The sequence below is a fragment of the Erpetoichthys calabaricus genome, chromosome 10 (assembly GCF_900747795.2).
Source record: "Erpetoichthys calabaricus chromosome 10, fErpCal1.3, whole genome shotgun sequence".
NCBI lineage: Eukaryota > Metazoa > Chordata > Cladistia > Polypteriformes > Polypteridae > Erpetoichthys > Erpetoichthys calabaricus.
The window spans coordinates 144,408,999-144,430,650 of record NC_041403.2 but is presented as its reverse complement, the minus strand read 5'-3'; the positions used below and the strand labels follow the sequence as shown (position 1 = coordinate 144,430,650).

At 40.5% G+C, this 21,652-nt stretch overlaps 1 protein-coding gene across 4 annotated transcripts in view; it reads right to left on the bottom strand.

Annotated features, from left to right (window-relative positions):
* The window catches only part of ripor3 (RIPOR family member 3), a 193,561-nt gene that overhangs the window by 22,819 nt on the left and 149,090 nt on the right, over positions 1-21,652 (bottom strand). For all 4 annotated transcript variants that reach the window (XM_028812023.2, XM_028812025.2, XM_051932534.1 and 1 more), the window contains 5 exons: positions 19,254-19,393; positions 14,553-14,715; positions 10,625-10,757; positions 8,146-8,307; positions 5,229-5,387 (listed from right to left, as the gene is read on the bottom strand). In XM_028812023.2, coding sequence (XP_028667856.1) covers positions 5,229-5,387; positions 8,146-8,307; positions 10,625-10,757; positions 14,553-14,715; positions 19,254-19,393 — 757 coding nt within the window. The remainder of the gene's footprint in view (positions 1-5,228; positions 5,388-8,145; positions 8,308-10,624; positions 10,758-14,552; positions 14,716-19,253; positions 19,394-21,652) is intronic.

The following is a 21,652-nucleotide window of genomic DNA, read 5'->3' as shown; positions in this document are numbered from 1 at the left end:
CTTCAGGGAAGTGAACTGAATGACAATGATTGCAAATGACATTCATTAATCCGAATGAATTTTCCCGGTGTATGTTTTCCTTGTGCCGTTTGAGAGGCGCGTTGTTGCATGTGTAGTATTTGGGACGTGTTGTTTTGGAGCTGTAATCGATTTGCCTGTGCTGTGTGAGAAGCCCGTTGTAGCCTTCGCTGCCATTAACGTATGTCTGAGACGGGAGGTGTTTCGTTTTGAATCTGTGCCTGTTGCGATGCAGCACTTTGATTGATAGTTTGCGTAATGTGGATCTAGGATGTAGATTTGTGCATATTTGCGTTGTTGATTTGTTTCAGGGTGCACTGTTCCAATGCGATGCAGTATTTGTGCACATATGCGAAAGCAGTATGGTCCATTGCCTTTTGGTGGCCTGATATTTACTCCGGTAGATGCAAAAGCAAATGAACAATTGTAGCATCTAATGCAGTTCATAAAGTTTTTACTTTTAGGTACATTGTTAGTTAGAAGCTTTAGTTGAGCTTTGCATTTTTGGAGTCGAGACATTTTTTCATTTAGAAATATGGATAAGTAATAAGGAGTATTGCACTCACTGTTAATATGGAGCCTTTTCTGCGGTTGAACGGTTAATAGTGCCTTATTGTAATGAGATCCACCTATGCTGCATAGCCGTCTATTTTGTTGTTTCTTTCGTGTTCGTGTGTTTGTTCCTGTTATCCTTTCCTTTTCGTTTTGTACCCGTGACCGTGTATTTATGACTTGTTTCTTTCTCAGCATGCGAAATATGGATAAGTAATATGGAGGATCGCAGTCACTGTTAATATGTTTCCTTTTCTGCAGTTGAACGGTTAATAGTGCTTTATTGTAAGGAGATCCACCAATGCTGACACCTATGCTGTCTAGTGTGAAGGTGTTGATGTTCACTTTAGAATATGTGGCTTTGGGTGTCACTTCTTATGGATGTGTGTGTGTGGGGGGGGGGGGGGGGGTATGAGGATTGTTGTCGCGCGAGCGTCTTCTTTCTTTTTGTGTTCCTGTGTCTTGTTGAATCCCCCTCTTTGTGTGTGTCCCGTCCCTTGCTTGTAGGGTCTGTGGGGTGGTTTTGTGTTCTTTTTTTTGTGTTCCATGGGCTTGTTGAATCCCCCTCTTGGTGTGTGTCCCGTCCGGTGCCTGTAGGGGGGGGGGTGCCTTGCTGTTGTGTGCGAGCCTCTTTTTTTTTTTTTTTTTTTTTTTGGGGTCTAGTTTCGTGTGCAATGTGTTTCGTGCTTTGCTTGCGTTTGAATACTTTTTTATGTGCCTTTTCCTTTTTTCGGTGCTCTTTGCGCCTCATTTCTCCATTTTTCCTGTGCTCACTCCTTTTTTCTGTGGTCTTGTCCGCCTCTCGCGGCCCCTCATCCGCCTCTCTCGCCCTCTTTTGTCTGCCTTTCTCGGCTCCTCATCCGCCTCTCGCGGACTCTTTTTGCGCCTGCGCAGTACGTCTTTTTGCAGCTACGGCCCATTGCCGGATGTGCCTGCGTCCATCATCCGGTTTAGCATTCTCGGTTAGTAATATGGATATGTGAAAAAAATATTGCTGTTTATATATAAATAAATCTAAGCAAAATGTATCTTTATTTTTCTCAATACATCATTTTAATTTTCTATTTAAATAAGTTAACATATTCAGATACGTTGGAGGGCGGCATATTGAAGCCCCGCCCCGAGTGGTGTGAACTCGAGCTACGCCACTGGCTCCTGTACTAATTCACTACTCTGAGCAGGCAAAGGTTTAATGAGCCTTTTTTGCTTTCACAGTTATTAGAAATCTTGGCATAAACTTGATACACTTTACTACTAGCCAAACGTAAACTGTTCTAGTGAATAGTTTAGGGCATGATTCTCTGATCTACAAATTATGATGAAGAGACTGCCAGCAGTCTGAAGGATGTCCTGGTAAACTGGCATCCTTCTGTGTTATATATGCATTGCCAGTCCATTGCATGGACTCCTACAGAAATGGGCTGTTAAATAAGTGCCAGGATGTTCCTGTGACGATGCGGGTTCGGCTCCATGCTCCCATCTGCTGTTCGGGAGCCCTTGAACCCTACGCCATCGGTAATGTTACAGATGAGCTAGACAGTGAGGCCATAACATGGATGGATGGTACAAAAGTGCAAAAGTGCTTTTATTAAACAATCAAAAACAAAATATTCAAATAAATAAAGTGCAGTGAGTCAAATTCTTCATTAAACAAATAATCCATAAAAGAAACGTGGAGGTTTAAAAACAATACAAAAACAATCCTTTAAAACCGAGGTTAAAACAATGCTGGAAGCAATCCTTTAAAATACAATTAAGAGCCCAATGTCTTCTGTCCTAGCGCCTCTCCTGCTTCACCCGTCTGGGCCCTGCAGCAGGCGAGACGCTCTCTCAGCAGCTGTCTTTCACTCACACACTCATCCCAGGCTCAAGACTTGGTATCCTTGATGACCAGGACACTCACATCAAGGACTTCACACCAAGCCTCCCGACTCCCGCTGCCTTCCCTGCCTTACATGGCCAGTCGCCCTTCACTGGTCACTCCCGCTACTCGATCACTCAGCGGGAGCGACCACTACTAGAACTTCTGGGTGTCGACCTAACACCCAGGCTACTGTACAGCTGCCTGCGAGCATTCACTCGCTCCGGCTCTCTGTCTCTCTCTCTCTCCTGTTCCGTGCTCTCCAGAAACCTCCGTCTTTCTTTCCTTTCTTGTTCTACTCTTTTCATTCATTTTTCTCCCCTTCTAGCCGACTCGCGCTTCTATATACTGTATATCGAGAGGGCATAGCAGCTGTGGCAAATTAACAGCCCCAGAAACAATCATGGATGTGGGCAGTCTCTTACCTGTGCACTTAGGTGAGAAACGCCCACACCGTAAATCGCCCTGAGAACTGCTTCAGCCACAACCACCACACTCCCTCACGAAGCCGCAAGTGCGGTGATTATTTATTTTAAAAAATTGGCCTTTGCTGAGAGCTGTGGACACGCTATACCACAGTTCCCTCTAGCTCAGTAACCCCATTTCCCTCAGCTTCTCTCACTTTGCAATTGTCATCAGATCCAGAAAAATGAAAACAGTGGGGACGCCTTGCTAGAGTCACTAGTAAACACTATTCTTCTGAGAACCTGAAGCTTATGAAGTAACTTCTCAGCTTCACTTTTACACTGTAGTTCACACACTGTTTCCTTGATATCCTCAGGTATCTGGGTTTAAATGTGTTGCTTTCAGAGCAGTGTATTGGCAAAAATCCCACTATATCAAGGAAATCCAGCAAACAGATACAGTGCATCCAGAAAGTATTCACAGCGCATCACTTTTTCCACATTTTGTTATGTTACAGCCTTATTCCAAAATGGATTAAATTCATTTTTTTCCTCAGAATTCTGCACACAACACCCCATAATGACAACGTGAAAAAAGTTTACTTGAGGTTTTTGCAAATTTATTAAAAATAAAAAAAATCCCATGTACATAAGTATTCACAGCCTTTGCTCAATACTTTGTTGATGCACCTTTGGCAGCAATTACAGCCTCAAGTCTTTTTGAATAAGATGCCACAAGCTTGGCACACCTATCCTTGGCCAGTTTCGCCCATTCCTCTTTGCAGCACCTCTCAAGCTCCATCAGGTTGGATGGGAAGCGTCGGTGCACAGCCATTTTAAGATCTCTCCAGAGATGTTCAATCGGATTCAAGTCTGGGCTCTGGCTGGGCCACTCAAGGACATTCACAGAGTTGTCCTGAAGCCACTCCTTTGATATCTTGGCTGAGTGCTTAGGGTCATTGTCCTGCTGAAAGATGAAGGGGTCAAGAGCGCTCTGGAGCAGGTTTTCATCCAGGATGTCTCTGTACATTGCTGCAGTCATCTTTCCCTTTATCCTGACTAGTCTCCCAGTTCCTGCCGCTGAAAAACATCCCCACAGCATGATGCTGCCACCACCATGCTTCACTCTAGGGATGGTGCCAGGTTTCCTCCAAATGTGACGCCTGGCATTCACACCAAAGAGTTCAATCTTTGTCTCATCAGACCAGAGAATTTTCTTTCTCATGGTCTGAGAGTCCTTCAGGTGCCTTTTGGCAAACTCTAAGCGGGCTGCCATGTGCCTTTTACTAAGGAGTGGCTTCCGTCTGGCCACTCTACCATACAGGCCTGATTGGTGGATTGCTGCAGAGATGGTTGTCCTTGTGGAAGGTTCTCCTCTCTCCACAGAGGACCTCTGGAGCTCTGACAGAGTGACCATCGGGTTCTTGGTCACCTCCCTGACTAAGGCCCTTCTCCCCCGATCGCTCAGTTTAGATGGCCGGCCAGCTCTAGGAAGAGTCCTGGTGGTTTCAAACTTTTTCCACTTACGGATGATGGAGGCCACTGTGCTCATTGGGACCTTCAAAGCAGCAGACATTTTTCTGTAACCTTCCCCAGGTATGTGCCTCGAGACAATCCTGTCTCGGAGGTCTACAGACAATTCCTTTGACTTCATGCTTGGTTTGTGCTCTGACATGAACTGTCAACTGTGGGACCTTATATAGACAGGTGTGTGTCTTTCCAAATCATGTCCAATCAACTGAATTTACCACAGGTGGACTCCAATTAAGCTGCAGAAACATCTCAAGGATGATCAGAGGAAACAGGATGCACCTGAGCTCAATTTCGAGCTTCATGGCAAAGGCTGTGAATACTTATGGACATGTGCTTTCTCAATTTTTTTATTTTTAATAAAGTTGAAAAAACTTCAAGTAAACTTTTTTTCACGTTGTCATTATGGGGTGTTGTGTGTAGAATTCTGAGGAAAAAAATGAATTTAATCCATTTTGGAATAAGTCTGTAACATAACAAAATGTGAAAAAAGTGATGCGCTGTGAATACTTTACGGATGCATGTACCATGGTCAACAGGTCTGCCTGCTGAAAACAATGCTGTTTTATCTGTGAATGTTTTTTGTATTGTGTATATAATTATACAGCGCTTTGTGGTCTTTGCCTATGAGATTTTTACATTTTTACTTCACCCCTCATCAAAGAATCTGGGCACACTGCCCTATTAATGTATATGCTTTTAATGAAATTAGAACTTTTAAGAAAGCTAGTTTTTTGTCATCTGATGAGTTTTGCAAGCTTTTGTCACAATAGATGTGACTTCATCAATCACCTTTGAACTATTGTTTCTCTGTAAAATGCTTACAGACCTTTGTTTGTGAGAATCCAAGAAAAGCTACACACCTTCTCTAGAGAGTTGGGCCAGATGTTCTCCAAAATCGACGCCGCTGCTTTCATTTAAGTAGCTGAAGAACTGGAAGATGCTTATCACTCCCTCTGAGTAGGTGGCTGATGGGACTCTCCTGCAGCATGTCAGCATTTGTTCGAGGAGTGTTTTGAAAACTGCATCAATGGATGATATAGACATATTGTAATTAACTCCGGAAACCATCCACTGTTACATAAAAAAGTACTAACATGAAGAGGACATTTCAAAAGCTTGCTTAGTCCACCAAAATCAGTTTGTAAATTGGGCTTTTTGGAGAAAATGTTGGATATTCTTTGAAATTACAGCATGAGTACTAAATTTAAAGTCTAATGTTTATCCATCCATCCATTATCCAACCCACTATATCCTAACTACATGGTCACAAGGGTCTACTGGAGACAATCCCAGCCAATACAGGGAGCAAGGCAGGAAACAAACCCTGGGCAGGGTGCCATCCCACCGCAGGTCTATTGTATATTATATAATATATATCACATACCAATTCTGAGTTTATTTTTACATATCGTTTAATAGTTAAATTGGCACCATAATATTATGTGAGTAAAGGGCTAAATCTTATAATAATGGAATGCATAAATACATCTCTCAATAGTTAAACATCATTACAGACTGGGCCAGCTGAAACACAGGACATGAAAACATAAACTGTATTTGACAGTGTTTCTGAAGACAATACACATCTGAGTTTGTCCATGATCCATCAAGACATAGAAAGTCACCATCTTGATGGCATTGCTGAACTTCCCATCCAGCCCATCCTCTGTTCTCAATAAAACCTAGCGTTATCTCAGAAATGACCACTGGCCTCACGTGAGCAAATGTGAGTGTGTACGTAAGTGTGACTAGCTGCTAAGTGCCTGTCCAGTAAGCTGATGCTGACGATGGCCACAATCTTACTTTGGATTATTAAGCAGGCTCCAAAATTGACTAGTGGATTAATAAGTGTGCTTTATATACCATAAATATATGCAGGGCTGGATTAACCATTAAGCAAAATAAGCACGTGCTTCGGGCATCAAGGGAAGGGGGCACCAGAGAAATTCTCCACTGCTGGATTTACCATGGGCCATATGGTGCAAAATTGCCAGGTTCCAAAAAAAAGAGTATCCCACATTAATTTAAAAAATTACATACATATATACATATACAATAATAAAAAAATACAATAATTAAATCATAATAATGCAGGATAATGACAGATATTAATCTTGGGAACACAACGAAATTAGAATCTTGTAGCTGCCACACGGTCCACCAAGACCCACGTGATCGTTCTTGTCTTGGTCATTTCGACTGTTCCGTTCAGTCGTCCACTGAGAGTGAGTGCAGTGCAGCATTGCCAGACGTATGATAATTATTGTACATGTATGCTAATTTTATGGCATGTACAATAATACATAGCATAGTACCATTAGGCATTTTGTATTATAAAAATCATTTTATATAAAAACAAAATAAATATTTTTTTATGCCATGTATTTTGAATTTACACACAAAGATTCCCCTTATCACTATACACACATGCAGTACAATCGATAGATTTGACATTTTGAAAAATGAAGTTTTTATTTTTACGGTTTATTATTGTTTATATTTTGAATTAGATATAATTGGGGTCACCAAAATCTTGCTTAGGGCCTCTAAAGGTCTTAATCTGACCCGGAGAATACGTTAACTTTATGCATGATTTATGTTGCATTCTGCTACCATATATATTCATGTACATTTTGTATTGTCATATATTATCATGTGAGATTTTTTTTAATGCATACAGATTTACTGCATATTTAATGGATGGTAAAATATAACTAGATATTCTGCATTCTCAGCTGTTATATATTTAAATAAACATTTATCAAGAAAATAATACATGTGGTGTTAGTGCTCACATATAACTATGTATATGTTGAGCATTAATAAATTACAATGTGTAACAGGGTTACAGCATTTGTTTTTTAATATGAGTCTACTGGAAATCAGAGTAGCTCATTTTTGATTGCATCATCCGGCGAATAATGGAAATATTTTATTTTCTTTCCAGTCCCATTGAATTCCTTGCAGCCTTGAGGAGTAAGTGAGCCAGCGACAAGAGCTACAAGACACAAGCTGAGCCGCCAACAGGATGTCTGTCTGTCTGTTTGTCTATCGCAAGGCTTATGCATGTGTTGTGTGAGATATGTGAATCTGGTGAGTGTCTTATGGAGACCTGTTTGGAGATACACACCGGGGGAGAGAAAATAGAGGTTGCAGTGACTAAAACTGTTATCCTGACTCTCTGTGGTCATTAAAGATCTCTAGTCATCTTTCGAAAAGAGTAGGATTTATCCCGATGTCCTGGCTAAATTGCCCGCCATGGCCTTGTCCATTCTGGCCCCCTAATCATCCCCTGTTTCTAATTTTCTATCTCTATCACTCCTTTGCTGCCTAATAGCTAATGTGTATTGAGTGTAGTGGCATGATAATGGCTGCCATCGCATTATCCAGGTGGGTGCTACACATTGATGATGGTTAAAGTGGTCCCTCTCTGTCTATGTAAAGCTCTTTGAGTAGTGAGAAAAGTGCTATATAAATATAATCAATGATTATTATTATTACCAAGGGATGGCTAGACTGACTTGATATTGCACACGTTAACGGCAGTGAGAAAAACTGAAACCTGGTCTGGTGTGACAGTCACATTAGAAGTGACATGTCTTCAAATAGCTTCACCCATGTTGACAGAAGTAAAGCAAACCCAACAAGAAGGAAGTGCATCTGCCTTGGTGGAACCTTTGGATTATTGGGTTACAAGGGCAGATGATGATCATTTTATCCAAAATATTTTAAAAAGATGAAAACGGTGATCTTCCTAGCACTGTTACTCCCATTCACCTTTATCGGCTTGCCCCGGCTCTTTGGCTTTCACTTTATGGATGAAGTGCTTCTTTAGTTGTTTTAGCAGCCTCTCTGTTGAGCAGTGGAAGACAGCTGTGGACGCAGCGCATTCATCCCACAAGGCAAGCAGTGGCTTCAGGTGCTGTGACTTTGGGACGACTAGGAGGAAGAAGAACAAGAAGCAGGTCAGTGATGGCTAGGGCCAAGTAATAAAACTTAAAACTGAACCTCTTGAATTTAATCTGGAAAGAAAGAATGATTCCTGCGTACAATGACATCAATGTGTAAGCCAGCACTTTCTGTGATTTTGTAAGGCTCCTTTGATCTACAATATCAGGCCCAGATGAGTACTGTAAGCCATCTGATCCAGAAAACAAGGTACAAAAAAGAACAGACAACCATGGTTAGGAAAGCAGTAATTCTTAACAAAATAACAGTCTTTTTAATAATAATAATCATAATATCCATCCATCCATTCTCTTCCGCTTATCCGAGGTCGGGTCGTGGGGGCAGCAGCTTGAGCAGAGATGCCCAGACTTCCCTCTCCCCGGCCACTTCTTCTAGCTCTTCTGGGAGAATCCCAAGGCGTTCCCAGGCCAGTCGGGAGACATAGTCCCTCCAGCGTGTCCTGGGTCTTCCCCGGGGCCTCCTCCTGGTTGGACGTGCCCGGAACACCTCACCAGGGAGGCGTCCAGGAGGCATCATGATCAGATGCCCGAGCCACCTCATCTGACTCCTCTCGATGCGGAGGAGCAGCGGCTCTACTTTGAGCCCCTCCCGGATGACTGAGCTTCTCACCCTGTCTTTAAGGGAGAGCCCAGACACCCTGCGGAGGAAACTCATTTTAGTCGTTTGTATTCGCGATCTCGTTCTTTCAGTCACTACCCATAGCTCATGACCATAGGTGAGGGTAGGAACGTAGATCGACTGGTAAATTGAGAGCTTTGCCTTACGGCTCAGCTCCTTTTTCACCACGAAAGACTGATGCAGAGCCCGCATCACTGATAATCATAATAATTCTTTACATTTTTATAAGCGCTTTTCTCACTACTCAAAGTACTTTACACAGTGAGTAGGGAGCCACTTCTTCCACCACCAACGTGCAGCCTTCACCAAGATGATGCAACGGCAGCCATTTTTGTGCCAGTACACCCCACCACACATTAGCTATTATGGAATGAAGTGGTGAGAGACGAAATAGCTAATTAGAAACAGGGGATTATTAGGGGGGCTGGAACAACTAGGCCACGGAGGGCAATTTTAGCCGTGACATCGGATGCACCCTGCTGTTTATGAAGAATGCTCAGGGATATTTTATGACTACAAAGAGTCAGGATCTCGATTTTACATCTCATTTTGTCCCCCATCACTGCACTGGGGCATTAGGATCCACATTCAGACCACTGGGTAAACGCCCCCCCCGCTGGCCTCACCAACACCTCTTCTAGCAGCAATCCAAGCTTTTCCTGGTTGGTCTCCCATCCAAGTACTGGCCGGGCCCGAACATGCTTAGCTTCAGGTGGATTACCAGTTTCTTAAGTGGTATTATTTAACAATATCTTTGAACCAAGCTCAAAGCAAGCTATAAAGAACAATAAAGTAACATAAAGGAAATGCAAAACTGATCACTCTCAGATGGCAATTTACACCAAAATGGCAGGCATGCATGTTTTGCAAGCATCCAGAGCTTCTTTGTATGACATCATTGTGAAAAGCCCAGCTTCATATGATGAAGAGTGTTCATTGTGACTTGTGTGGGTACACTATGGACCTCCATCAGAGGGTAGAAAATGACACATTTCTATTACAATTAAAAATATTTAGACTTTAAACATTTAAATTGAAACATCTGTGTTAACATTTAAAAACTATGATCCAACTATTCTTCTCTAATGAAATAAATCATTACATTTCTTATGAACACCCTGGAACGGGTGGCTTATGCTAATTCTGACTTTTTTTTAGGATTTCAACTCATTCTGAGCACATGAAGAAAAAATGAATATTTCGTTAATAAAGTGTGACTCCAATTGTAAGAGGCTGCAGGGAAAAATCATGTGATTTCTATGCTGTCATAAGTAAGTCTTCATCTGTGCATCTTTATAAATCAATGCAAAAGCCCACAAGATATGGAGGATTTCAGTCTGTGCTGGATATTCAGAGCACACTGGCCTGGTCAGTAACATTATTAGGACTCTACTTGTAACTATACTTTCTTGTCAGCAGGGGGCGATGTCAGACTACAGACAATATGACACAGATCTGTCCTACTTGGATTGTAGTGAATGAAGCAAGTAATGGAGCCCATAAATGTATGAGGCCCAGATGACTTATTTTATTTCTTTTACGACTTTTCTTCCTCTAGATGTGATAGCCTAACTAGTCACCACATTTGCAGGTGGGCATTGGTGCACTCATACTGAAAAAAAAAGTTAATTAACACAAAACAGCTGTGTGCCTTATGGTGCCAATATACCTTCCTTTGCAAAGTAGCCATTCTTAGTTGTGTCCATTGACAGCCTGCTTATCTTCTGTAGTACATCCGCTTGCAAAGAAAGTTCCTCCAGGAGAACATCTTGGACCAGTTTGGATTCTGAGCTCTTGAGGTGCTTAATAGAGGAGACAAAATGACAAAAAGATCTGCTGAGTCTGTCATCCAGTTTTTCCTGGTCAACACCTGAAAAAATGGAGACTACATAGCAGCACTTGCTACTTTATCACACAGTTTACTCACAAGCCATTTTGCTACCCCTGTTAAACTGGATTGTGTTAAAATATTCAGTATAGTTAAATTATAAAAGGGCCTTATATGCCATTTTTACACCAAAGTGAAAAGACAAGTAGACTTGTGTGTATCATGGTGGTATGCATAGATGTCAAGGCATTATTTGAGTCAGAAGTGGCACTAAGGTGGCACAACACAAGTAATTGAAACCCACACTGGCAAATAGGGAGGCCCTCTGTATAGTGATGTGAGAAAGACAGTGCCATAAATATGAAGGGTACCTAAAACGAGGGGGCCCATGTTGGAAGAGAGCTAAGAGGTACCGGCAGGCAATAAAGTGGTAAATTAGGTGGCAGTAAAGAGTTTCCACATAAGACCCCTGGGACCTTGAGATCCATCAAGGAGTTCCTTTAAAAGACTAGGGGGCTCTGCCCCCTGCTCGCTTCGCTTGCTAACCCCTGGATGGGCACTATGTGCTTGCCACTTTGCGGCTCTGCCGCCCGCATATGGGGAAGCGGATGTACAATTTAAACAGATTGTTACTTTCATGGGTATTGTTACATATGCATAATAGACCTAACTATTTTACATTACAGCGAGTAATTAACCATAGTGAAAAATAGTAAAACGTAATAAATTGAAAGAAAATTATGTTTCATGTTGCGTTAGAGGTATTCTTTGCTTATACATTTTCATTCTGTTTGACTTTGAAATTAACACACAAATACTTACACTTTTGCTGTAAAACTTCAGTAAAAACAATATTTGGAAATAACTTTTCGTCAATATCGCATTGAATTTTGATTCCTTTTTTGGAGTTACATCATGACAACACAACGTATAACTGCCTGTGAGTGAATATCGTTTCTTTCTCTCTAATAAATAAACCGATTTCTTCGAATGTTTGTCCCTGTGATTTATTAATTGTCATAGCGAAAGATATTCTAACAGGAAACTGTAAACGTTTTAATACGAATGGCATATCATGATCTCCTTGGGTGTCTAATGTTATCCGTGGAAGATGTACTGGATTACCTTTCTTGTCATCTGTTAAAATTGTCAGAATTGTTTGACCAATTTTGAATACAACTAACCTTATCCTATTGTATAGCCCATCAATCATTCATAAATTACACAACAGTAATTTCAACAGTAATTCGACCTGTGGAAGACTGGATGGTGTTAACGGTTGTAGATATTCTACAGGATATTGTAAGCGGATGTTTTCATCTTCCGCACCATCACCACTAACGGTTTCAGCATAGTCTATAGATACATCTTTAACCAATTTGCAACCGATCGACAATTTTTGTGTTAATTTGTTTGACTTCATTGTTTCTCGGTGCTAGGATTGCCTGGGTACTCATTTCTTCTGTTGATAAGCCTTCGGGATGAAATTCTTCAATAAGATTTGGACATAATACATCTTCTTTTATTGGGAACTTAAAGTGAGGAAAACGTAAAAATTTATAAGAGCTGAGAGCTCAGGAACTGTGTCTGTCAAAAGCATTCACACGAATGAGAGGTGAGAGGACCATGGGCGTGGGCCGTTAACCGTAAATGGTTGAGAGGAGGACAGGTCTTGAAAAAATCTCTTGTCAATAGTCTCATCTCGTATCAAAATTTTCTTTTTTAATAGAGAGACAGATTCGATATGGTGGCAAAAAGGATTTAAAGGTCATTACAGGACAGCACTGATCCAGCAGCTCCAGCACCAGAAGGAATTCAACAGAGAGCAGCAGGAGTAATCCAGGTGGGTTTCTGAAAGCTTCTCCTTCTTACTGTTCCAAATGAGTCTAGTCGGGAGAACTATCATATAGTGCCTTTCACATCTGTCCATCTATCTTTCTAAATGGAGTTCTGTATTATGAAGTGCACTGTCTGAATCCTCTATGCCCTGCTTCCTTTTTAGGTGCATTTTCAGGTAATGCAAAAAGCACCTACTGTGGTTCCCATGTTTGTCTCTCTGTCTGTTTGTTCACAAGAAACAACTCATCGTCTAGTAGACCAATGTTGTTGTAATTTAGCCACATATTCGTCAAGGAAATTTGTCAGTGAAGTTCAATTATCATTGTCTAAATAGAGAAACATTCTGAGCAGTTTGTTCAGTACTCTTGGCATCTTCAGACAGAGGAGGAGAGGAGCCATCAAGAGCAACATGGGGTGTGTCACGTTTGTAAAAATAGGCAAAATGAATAATTTCAGTTTTTGTAAACTGACATGCTCAAAATATGCTTACTTTGTGATATTTGTCCTTCCTGAGCTGCCTTACAGTGGGGCGTTCCCAATGTAAGTGGTGGATCTTCAGAAACACATTCAGTGAAGTTCATCCTTCTTGTGCAGCACCAGTAAGTTTATATGTGTAAACATTTTACTGTTCTGTATTGCTACTTATAGTTTGAAAGCTGTTACCACACTATTTTGTTATATGTGTGCTGAATACTGTGTTTCTTTACTTTGTAGTTTCTAACCTGCTCTTTTCTAGTAAACTGGAGATTTGTACACCTCATGTCAAGCCAGTCTCCGAGTTGCTATATTGATAAAGAGAGGAGCTTAGCTGCCTGAATATCTATTACATCGTAATAGTGAGATCAGAATAGGGAGGACCCATGGGGTCAAGAAAATGCCACCTGAGGACAAGCCATGCTGGGTCCCCTGGGTGAGAGCTTCTGATGCTGAAGGACCGAAATGCCTCATGACCCAAGGTAACATCACTGATTGTGCACATAGGAGCATTAAGAGAAGTATCTAAATATATATGACTGATCAAGTACAGATTAGTTTACAACTTCAAATTCACCATGAAAGAGATCATTACAATGTGCATGTTTTGTGTATTTTTTCATTTACTCCTCGAGGAGCCTCTCCTCATGGCCAAACAGATCCCCAGTACAAGCACATTGTAAAATGGCTGGAGAGCAGGCTGCACCTCTGCTACTCCTGCTTAGTTCTACCACTTAAGGTACTTGCAGGTTAACCGTGAACGGAAAAATAATAATTAAAGTCTCTAATCATGAAATGAATGGAATAGAAAGGGATTCCCAGTACATTACACTAAAAGACCCTTATGGCCTCATTATCTGCACATTACAATGATTTAATATTTCACTGACACCTGCTGCTCTACATCCTGGTCTAAAGCAGCCAACAGTTTTACCTTAAGACCTGAACAGATTTTAACTCACATTCAGGTACTTCTTTGACAAATGTTATGTTTAAAAATTAGAGCTACAATGAGTCGCAGGCCCTCCTCAACCAACAACTAACAACAGATCATCACTCAATGCAACCTTTGTACAACACTTGTATTGGAATGTATGAAAGCTAAAGAGCCAACACAAGCCTGTCAAAGCTGGTAACTAAAACTGACGACTGTAATGAAGACTAACCAGTAGTTAGAAAGCCTTTTCCTAAGTCTTGCTTCTTTCTTCAGTATCGTCACTCAGTACAGCACCTGCACTATCAGTCCTTGAGTTAGTTAGCTTCATGACAGTGTTTATGATTACTCATATGTGAGATGCCAAAGTTCTGAAACTTATATTAGAGAGAGATGCCAGTCTGTACCAAACTATATGTCTTATATATGAAGTATGTACACACAAAATATCTGACACATTCAAGTAAGCCGGTTCAGATTATGAATGAATGAACAGCCTTGAAAATGCATTATCACACTTACCTGTAAAAGAACTTTACAAACCCACAGATGACACACGAGCGCCACATCTAAACTTTCGTTGCCTGTAGTCAATGATACACTTTCTGTATTACTTGGGGCAGATTTGGAATCTTTTGAGCCAAATTGGAGGCTTCTAAGAGTGCCAGCTTGGAGATTTCCACTCCTACAAGAAAGCCGAGAACATCATGTCATTGCGAAGCAGAACAAAAGGTACAATTATGTGCATTGTTGGAAGATTATGAAACCGGGTGGGAATCTGCTGTCTTGGAGTGTAAGCAAGGGCGGAATACTAAAGAAACTGGGAAAGATAAATCTCACAAAAGTAAAATGTTATTTTATATTATTTCAACCAAAGAAAACACTACAAGGCAAAAATGTGTGAGGCTGGTAAGGTAGCAGCCACCATGATGCATACAGTACAACACAGAAGATAAGCAGCTTAAGTGTCCACAAAGATTTAATTGAGATTCTCTTGTTCATAAGGATGGTCAGTAGCAGTCAGACCAATATTGGGAGTCAAAGGACAGGGGATCCTGGGAGTTGCATCTAATGGCTACAACCAACCAAGTCCTAAGTTAATAACTTGAGCTCTTTGTCTCAGAATCACCCATGGATTCATGGCTTTTGTGATTTGGTGCTAACAGTAAGTGCCTTGCTACAAGGTCTGTGAGAGATGACCACGTGAAACATACACAGTTCAAGTCCTGTGCTCATGTGTGATGGACTAACGTATTCCACTTGTGACCGGCCTGCTCACCTTTAATACGTGCACTCTGCTTACCTTGACCTTGTTTCTTTTAGCATATAAATCACACTTGGTTTTCATTATGTTTGAGCCGGTGTCAGGACACGTTGGAGGATTATTATGAGGAAAGAAGATAACTAGAAAATGGTAATACAGCTGAAGAACTGAATTCAAAAGGAAAATGAGGTCAGAGTCAATGGGATAAATGATCAGGCCACCAAAACACAAGAATCACAAGTCAATGTTAGAAAAGGAGATCAAAAACTGAAAGTAAAACCCTGATCTCTGTGGTCTGCTTGTCAAAGAAGCTCACTACGCTTGAATTGCAGATCACAAAGGTTTATCTACTGAGGGGTAATGTCTAATATGATGAGTAAGATATGTATATTGTCACATCCTGTTTTGATGCTTCAATTGCAGCGATGTGTTGTGATGCATCGCTACCCCGTTATTTAAATAAAGAAACAGCACAGGAATAAAAGAAACCTGTCAAATCACATCGAAACGATCCAATAACCTCAAAAGCAGATTCTACATGGTAAAAAACCCATAAGACGCATTTATAAAACATTCAACTAAGATTGTTAAACAGTCAATTTCTGTTTTGCTGTCTTTATGAAAATATATTTTTGATGCCCATATACGTTTTCCGCTCATTGGTTATCTTTCCTTTGTATGAATATATTTTCTTATTAGTGTACTAGGGGGCTTTGCCCCCTGCTCACTTCGCTCGCCAACCCCCGTGCCTGCGCTACGCATTAGCCTCTTTGCGGTTCTGTCGCTCACATATCGGGATGCGTTTGTACAATTTAAACAGATTTTTACGTTCATGAGAATTGTTACATGTGCATAATAGAACTATTTTACATTACAACGATTAATTAACCATATTGAAAAAGAGTAAAACGTAATAATTTGCAAAGTAGATTATGTTTCATGTCGCGTTAAAGATATCTGTTGCGTAATATGATTTAGTTCTGTTTGGGTTTGAAATTAACACGCACATACTTTTTAAACTTACACTTTTACTCTAACACTTCAGTAAAACAATATTTTTAATTACATTTTCGTCAATATCGCATTGAATTTTGATTCTGTGTTTGGACTTTCATCGTGACAATGCAACACATAACTGCCCCTGATTGAATTTCGTTTCTTTTTCTCTATTAAATAAAATGACTTCTTCAATGTTTGGCTCTGAGATTTGTTAATTTGCAAAAGATATTGTAATGGGAAACTGTTAGCATTTTAAAATGAATGACATATCAAGATCTCCTTTGGTGTCTAATGTTATTTGAGGAAGATGTACTACATTACCTTTCATGGATACATCGTTCTTTCTACAGTAAATCGTGCGGTGGAAGATCGAACGGTGTTAACAGTTGTAGATATTCTTAGGGATATTGTAAGTTGATGTTTTCATCTTCCTCACGATCATCACCAACTGTTTCTGCATAGTCTATTGATACACATTTAACCAATTTGCAGTATAACCGATCGATATTTTTGGTGTTAAAATTCGTTTGATTTTATCGTTTCTCGGTGCTAGGATTGCCCGTGTACTCATCTCTTCTGTTGATAACCCTTCGTGATGAAATTCTTCAATAAGATTTGGACATAATACATCTTCTTTAATTGGGAACTTAAAGTGAGGAAAACATTAAAATGTATAAAAGCTGAGAGTGCAGGAACTGTGTCTGACAAAAGCATTCACACGAATGAGAGGTGAGAGTACCGTGTGTGTGATTGAATATGGTTGAAAGGAGGGCGTAACTTGAAAAAATGTTCATGGCCAAAGTCTCATCTCACAGGATTTGAAAAAATCTTTCTAGTATATAAAAAAAATTTATATAGAGACTTTCAACTTAATTGTCCTTAATGATTCAGTTAGTCAGTCAGTCAGTCATTATCCAAACCGCTATATCCCAACACAGGGTCACGAGGGTCCGCTGGAGTCAATCCCAGCCAGCACAGGGCACAAAGCAGGAACAAATCCTTGGCAGGGTGCACACACACACCCACCCACACTAGGGACAATTTTAGGATCGGCAAAGCACTTAACCTGCATGTCTTTGGACTGTGGGAGGAAACCCATGCAGACACGGGGAGAACATGCAAACTCCACGCACGGAGGACCCATGAAGCAGACCTGGGTCTCCTAACTGTGAGGCAGCAGTGCTACCACTGCGCCACCGTGCCGACGTGTCCTTAATGATTCTTGCAGTTAATTTATTACAGTTATGCTAGCACTCAATGTGTTTATCATTTCAATATTGCTTCTTCATTTAATTATTTCTTTTTCAGGTGATGTTTATAATCTATGTAACTTCCACTTCACAAGAACACATGTTTATTGGGTGGGCCGGCTGCTGTAGCTGCTGCAGATGTCAAGCAGAACATCACCAGATGATGCAGTTGAATTAAGTAGGAGGGCTGTGATTATAAGGTGGCCCCACATTTTCAGTAGCAGCATTAGGAGGACAGTCATGGAGAATGGAGGAGTTGGGGGAGCAGAAGTGCTGAATCAAGGAGAAGCTGTGCAGTGAGAAGAAGCTGGGATAGACCATGTGCACCACATTGGTCCAGGAGTCAGGAGCTCCATGAAAGCATGTACATCTCAAAGGGCTGGCCACAACTGTATGATGAAGTGTGACCTGGCATAGTGGCTGAAGGTGATGAAGGGACAAGACAAGGTGAGTCGTGACTTGTTGCGGTGGCTGTGTATTTGTTGTTTTTCTGGGATTCCACATAACTCTTAGTGGTGGGAAGGCTTGCTTAGATGCACTAGGGCTCGGAAATTTGACTATTCTTAGTAAAATAACAAATATGCCGTTTTGTTGGTGGGGCTTAAACATCTCATCCTGTGTGGTGTCTCTCCTGTCTCAGCTCTTGTGACAATATTGTTGTTTTATTTCTCTCGTGTTTGCGTTGTTCTCAATTTTTTTCTGTTTACATTTGAAATATAATCGTCATGATCATTCTCATTCTTACTGTTAATGGATATGAATAATATACTGTATATCTGTTGTTTCGTAGCTTCATTTACTGTACTTTAGCCCATTACGAATTTTTCCAACACCTTTCAGATTTTATGCTCTTGTCTTCTAACTCTAGATGGCTTCTTCATTAGAATTATAATTTGTTAGTTTTGGCACCCTCCATCTATTGATACTTTTCAGATTTAATCTAAGTATTTTACCCTTACATTTTTTAAATTTTAATTGCAGTACTTGGCCTGGTCCCCGGATTATTCCTTTTTCCAGCCTCACACAAACAAACACCAACACTTCTTCTATAAGGCTATTTGGACCTTTGGCCTCACACATTTTTACTTTTGTTTTTGCACACACACGCTGCGGTAGAAGACTTCTTGGAAATCACAAATTACCGAGAAATCAATGAACTGAGTTTCACATCAACAACAACAGCCATACATTTCTTGTATAGCCCAAATATACACAATGAATGTCTCAGTTTTTGACCGCTCCCCAGCCCCGACTCTCTGAGAACACAGGAACAAAGTCCCAAAAAAAACATGTAGAGAAAAAGACAAGCCGCATCAGTAAATCATTACTGAAATAAGCCCTAAATATAAAGTGCTAATGAAAAGAGAAGCCTTCGTAAATTGTTGGGAATAACAAAATGAGGTAAAGGTAGGATTTCTGAACTGGGCGTATTTCTGCTAACTAGGAGGTCTGGAATAGTAAATGACGAGCACAGCAAAATGGATGGGACAAGTAAAATAGGTTAGATATGGTTCTGAGAAGACTATGGAGGATGCATCAAAGACCATAAAGATAAAGAGTTAACGAAGCTGAAGAAGAGGCAGTGAAATCAAGCACAAGAATTTTCCTGCATGGATTGCTACCCAAAATGTCATGCTAGAAGTTAATACTGCCCACCCTTACTACCAAGTATTTATTTCTACTCAGCAGCACATTCATTTGAACTCTCACCTGGGGTCTCGTACTCTTACACTCCCATGACAGGACATCTCATCAGCATTAAAATCGGACGCCAAGAAGTCAAAGCTTTCTAGGACCTCTTCGACTGCCAGAGTCTCTGTGGATGACGTCTGATGCACATAGAGGGTGCTCTGTTGGAAAGGTTAACAGCCATTATTGGACAAATCCTTGAACTCTTATGGCACTCGCTAGATGTTTTCTATAAAAGAATGAGCTCTAAAAGCCCACAAGCTTCAATCGCTTTTCAGTTTTTCTGCTCTTAAACTCTAACAGTAGGTGGCTGCTGCTTTAGTAATACAATTTCAATGTAAGTAATAATGATGGATTCTATGAACAAAACAACTAATTTTCAGTAGCAGTCAGGGAACAGTTGTTCTGTTATAAATAATGTTTATGCATGAAAGTCTACTAAAATAAAAACACAAAGAGGCAGAGGGGCATTACTAATAGGCAATGAGGGAAGCCCTGAGAAACAACATGGTGACGTCTCATGTATGTCTGTGCCATTTCTGTGCTGGGTGACCACAATGTATGCAAATATACAAGTCTTACTAGGATCAGTTTTAAATGATCAAAGCAGACTGAAGTTTTTTGGAGACAAACTGTTGTCTGCCTTAAGTGGGACAGGCAAAAGAAATCATAAGCATGCAGGGGTCTCCTTCATGAGATGTCGAACAATCCTTTGTATCAAAATCACAATGCTAACCAGAATTTGTAGTCAAAACACAAAATTGGTTTTTATTTACGAATCATTACAACATAAAGTCTAATGTCTGAAGATTCCCTTGTGTGTGTGACATAATGTCACATGTCCAAAAGCAGCAGAAGCACATGGCTGGCAACAGGTCTTGTTGGTTCAAACTACATGGATGCACCCACAAAAACAACCACATAAAACAGCAATGCAATGATATTATGGCATAAATTATAACATTTTTCAAAAAGAAATTGGAAAATTAATAATCAGTAAAAAGACAAAACAAACTACACGAATGTCAGATGTGATCCTAACAAGCCTTGACCATGTCTGCTGTGACTGTATAGACTGATTCTTAAAATGGCCAATTGTTAGCAGATCAAATGTTTGGGATCAACAATTCAGAGTAACAGGGATTGTGGAAGAGAGGTGAGAAAGAGAGTACAGGCAGGGTGGAGTGGGTGGAGAAGAGTGTCAGGAGTGATTTGTGACAGACGGTTATCAGCATGAGTGAAAGGGAAGGTCTACAGGACGGTAGTGAGACCAGCTATGTTATATGGGCCAGAGACGGTGGCACTGACCAGAAAGCAGGAGACAGAGCTGGAGGTGGCAGAGTTAAAGATGCTAAGATTTGCATTGGGTGTGACAAGGATGGACAGGATTAGAAATGAGGACATTAGAGGGTCAGCTCAAGTTGGACGATTGGGAGACAAAGTCAGAGAGGCGAGATTACGTTGGTTTGGACATGTGCAGAGGAGAGATGCTGAGTATATTGAGAGAAGGGTGTTAAGGATAGAGCTGCCAGGCAAGAGGAAAAGAGGAAGGCCTATAAGGTGGTGGGTGTAACAGAGCAAGATACAGAGGACAGAAAGATATGGAAGAAGATGATCCGCTGTGGCAACCCCTAACAGGAGCAACTGAAAGAAGAAGAAGTTAGCAGAGCAAATGTTTGTTTCTGAACACCAGAGATTTAAGATGATTTGCCAGAAAAACTCCTACTCGATAACAGGAAAGAACTGTAGCAATGCTTCATCATCTCATAAGGGCATAGACAAAGCTCACAAATGGCTTAAAGCTCACTCCTAAAATTCTATTAGCAATTTAGAGTTTAAAAAGAAAAAAAAAAGATTTTTCAATATTTAGCCTTTTCCTCGAAACAAAGTCTGAACGATTTACACAAATAGAACTTTCTCTTATCAAAGATCACATTTGTTACATTTGCAAGTGATGTGTTTGAACCCCCAGCCACATTACGGATGTCCAATAGGCCGGCCCAATGGCATCATTAGTGTGGCACACTCAAAATGGAATATATGAATGATACAGTAAATAAGATAGATTTCTAAATAAATAACCGGCAAAACTGAGACCAAAAGCAATATGCGCATTAAATGAACTTCTTTCTCTACAAAATCCACAGTCTAATCAAACATTTCATGTTGTAGTAAAAATGTGTTTCAGGGTTTAATAAAACAGTAATAATAATGTATGAGTTAAAGTTATGTATTTAAAGTAGATAAAAAGAGAGAAACAATATACTTAAAGGACTTACTTTGTCCTTAATTAAACCCGACAACAAAGGTGAACCCAGTGCTGTCGAAGCCCAGTTAGAGCACTGGTTAAGGTTCACTTCCTCCAAAAAATCCCAGTAAAGTAACTGCATAGACAATGGAAGTAAAAATCCTGGATTACT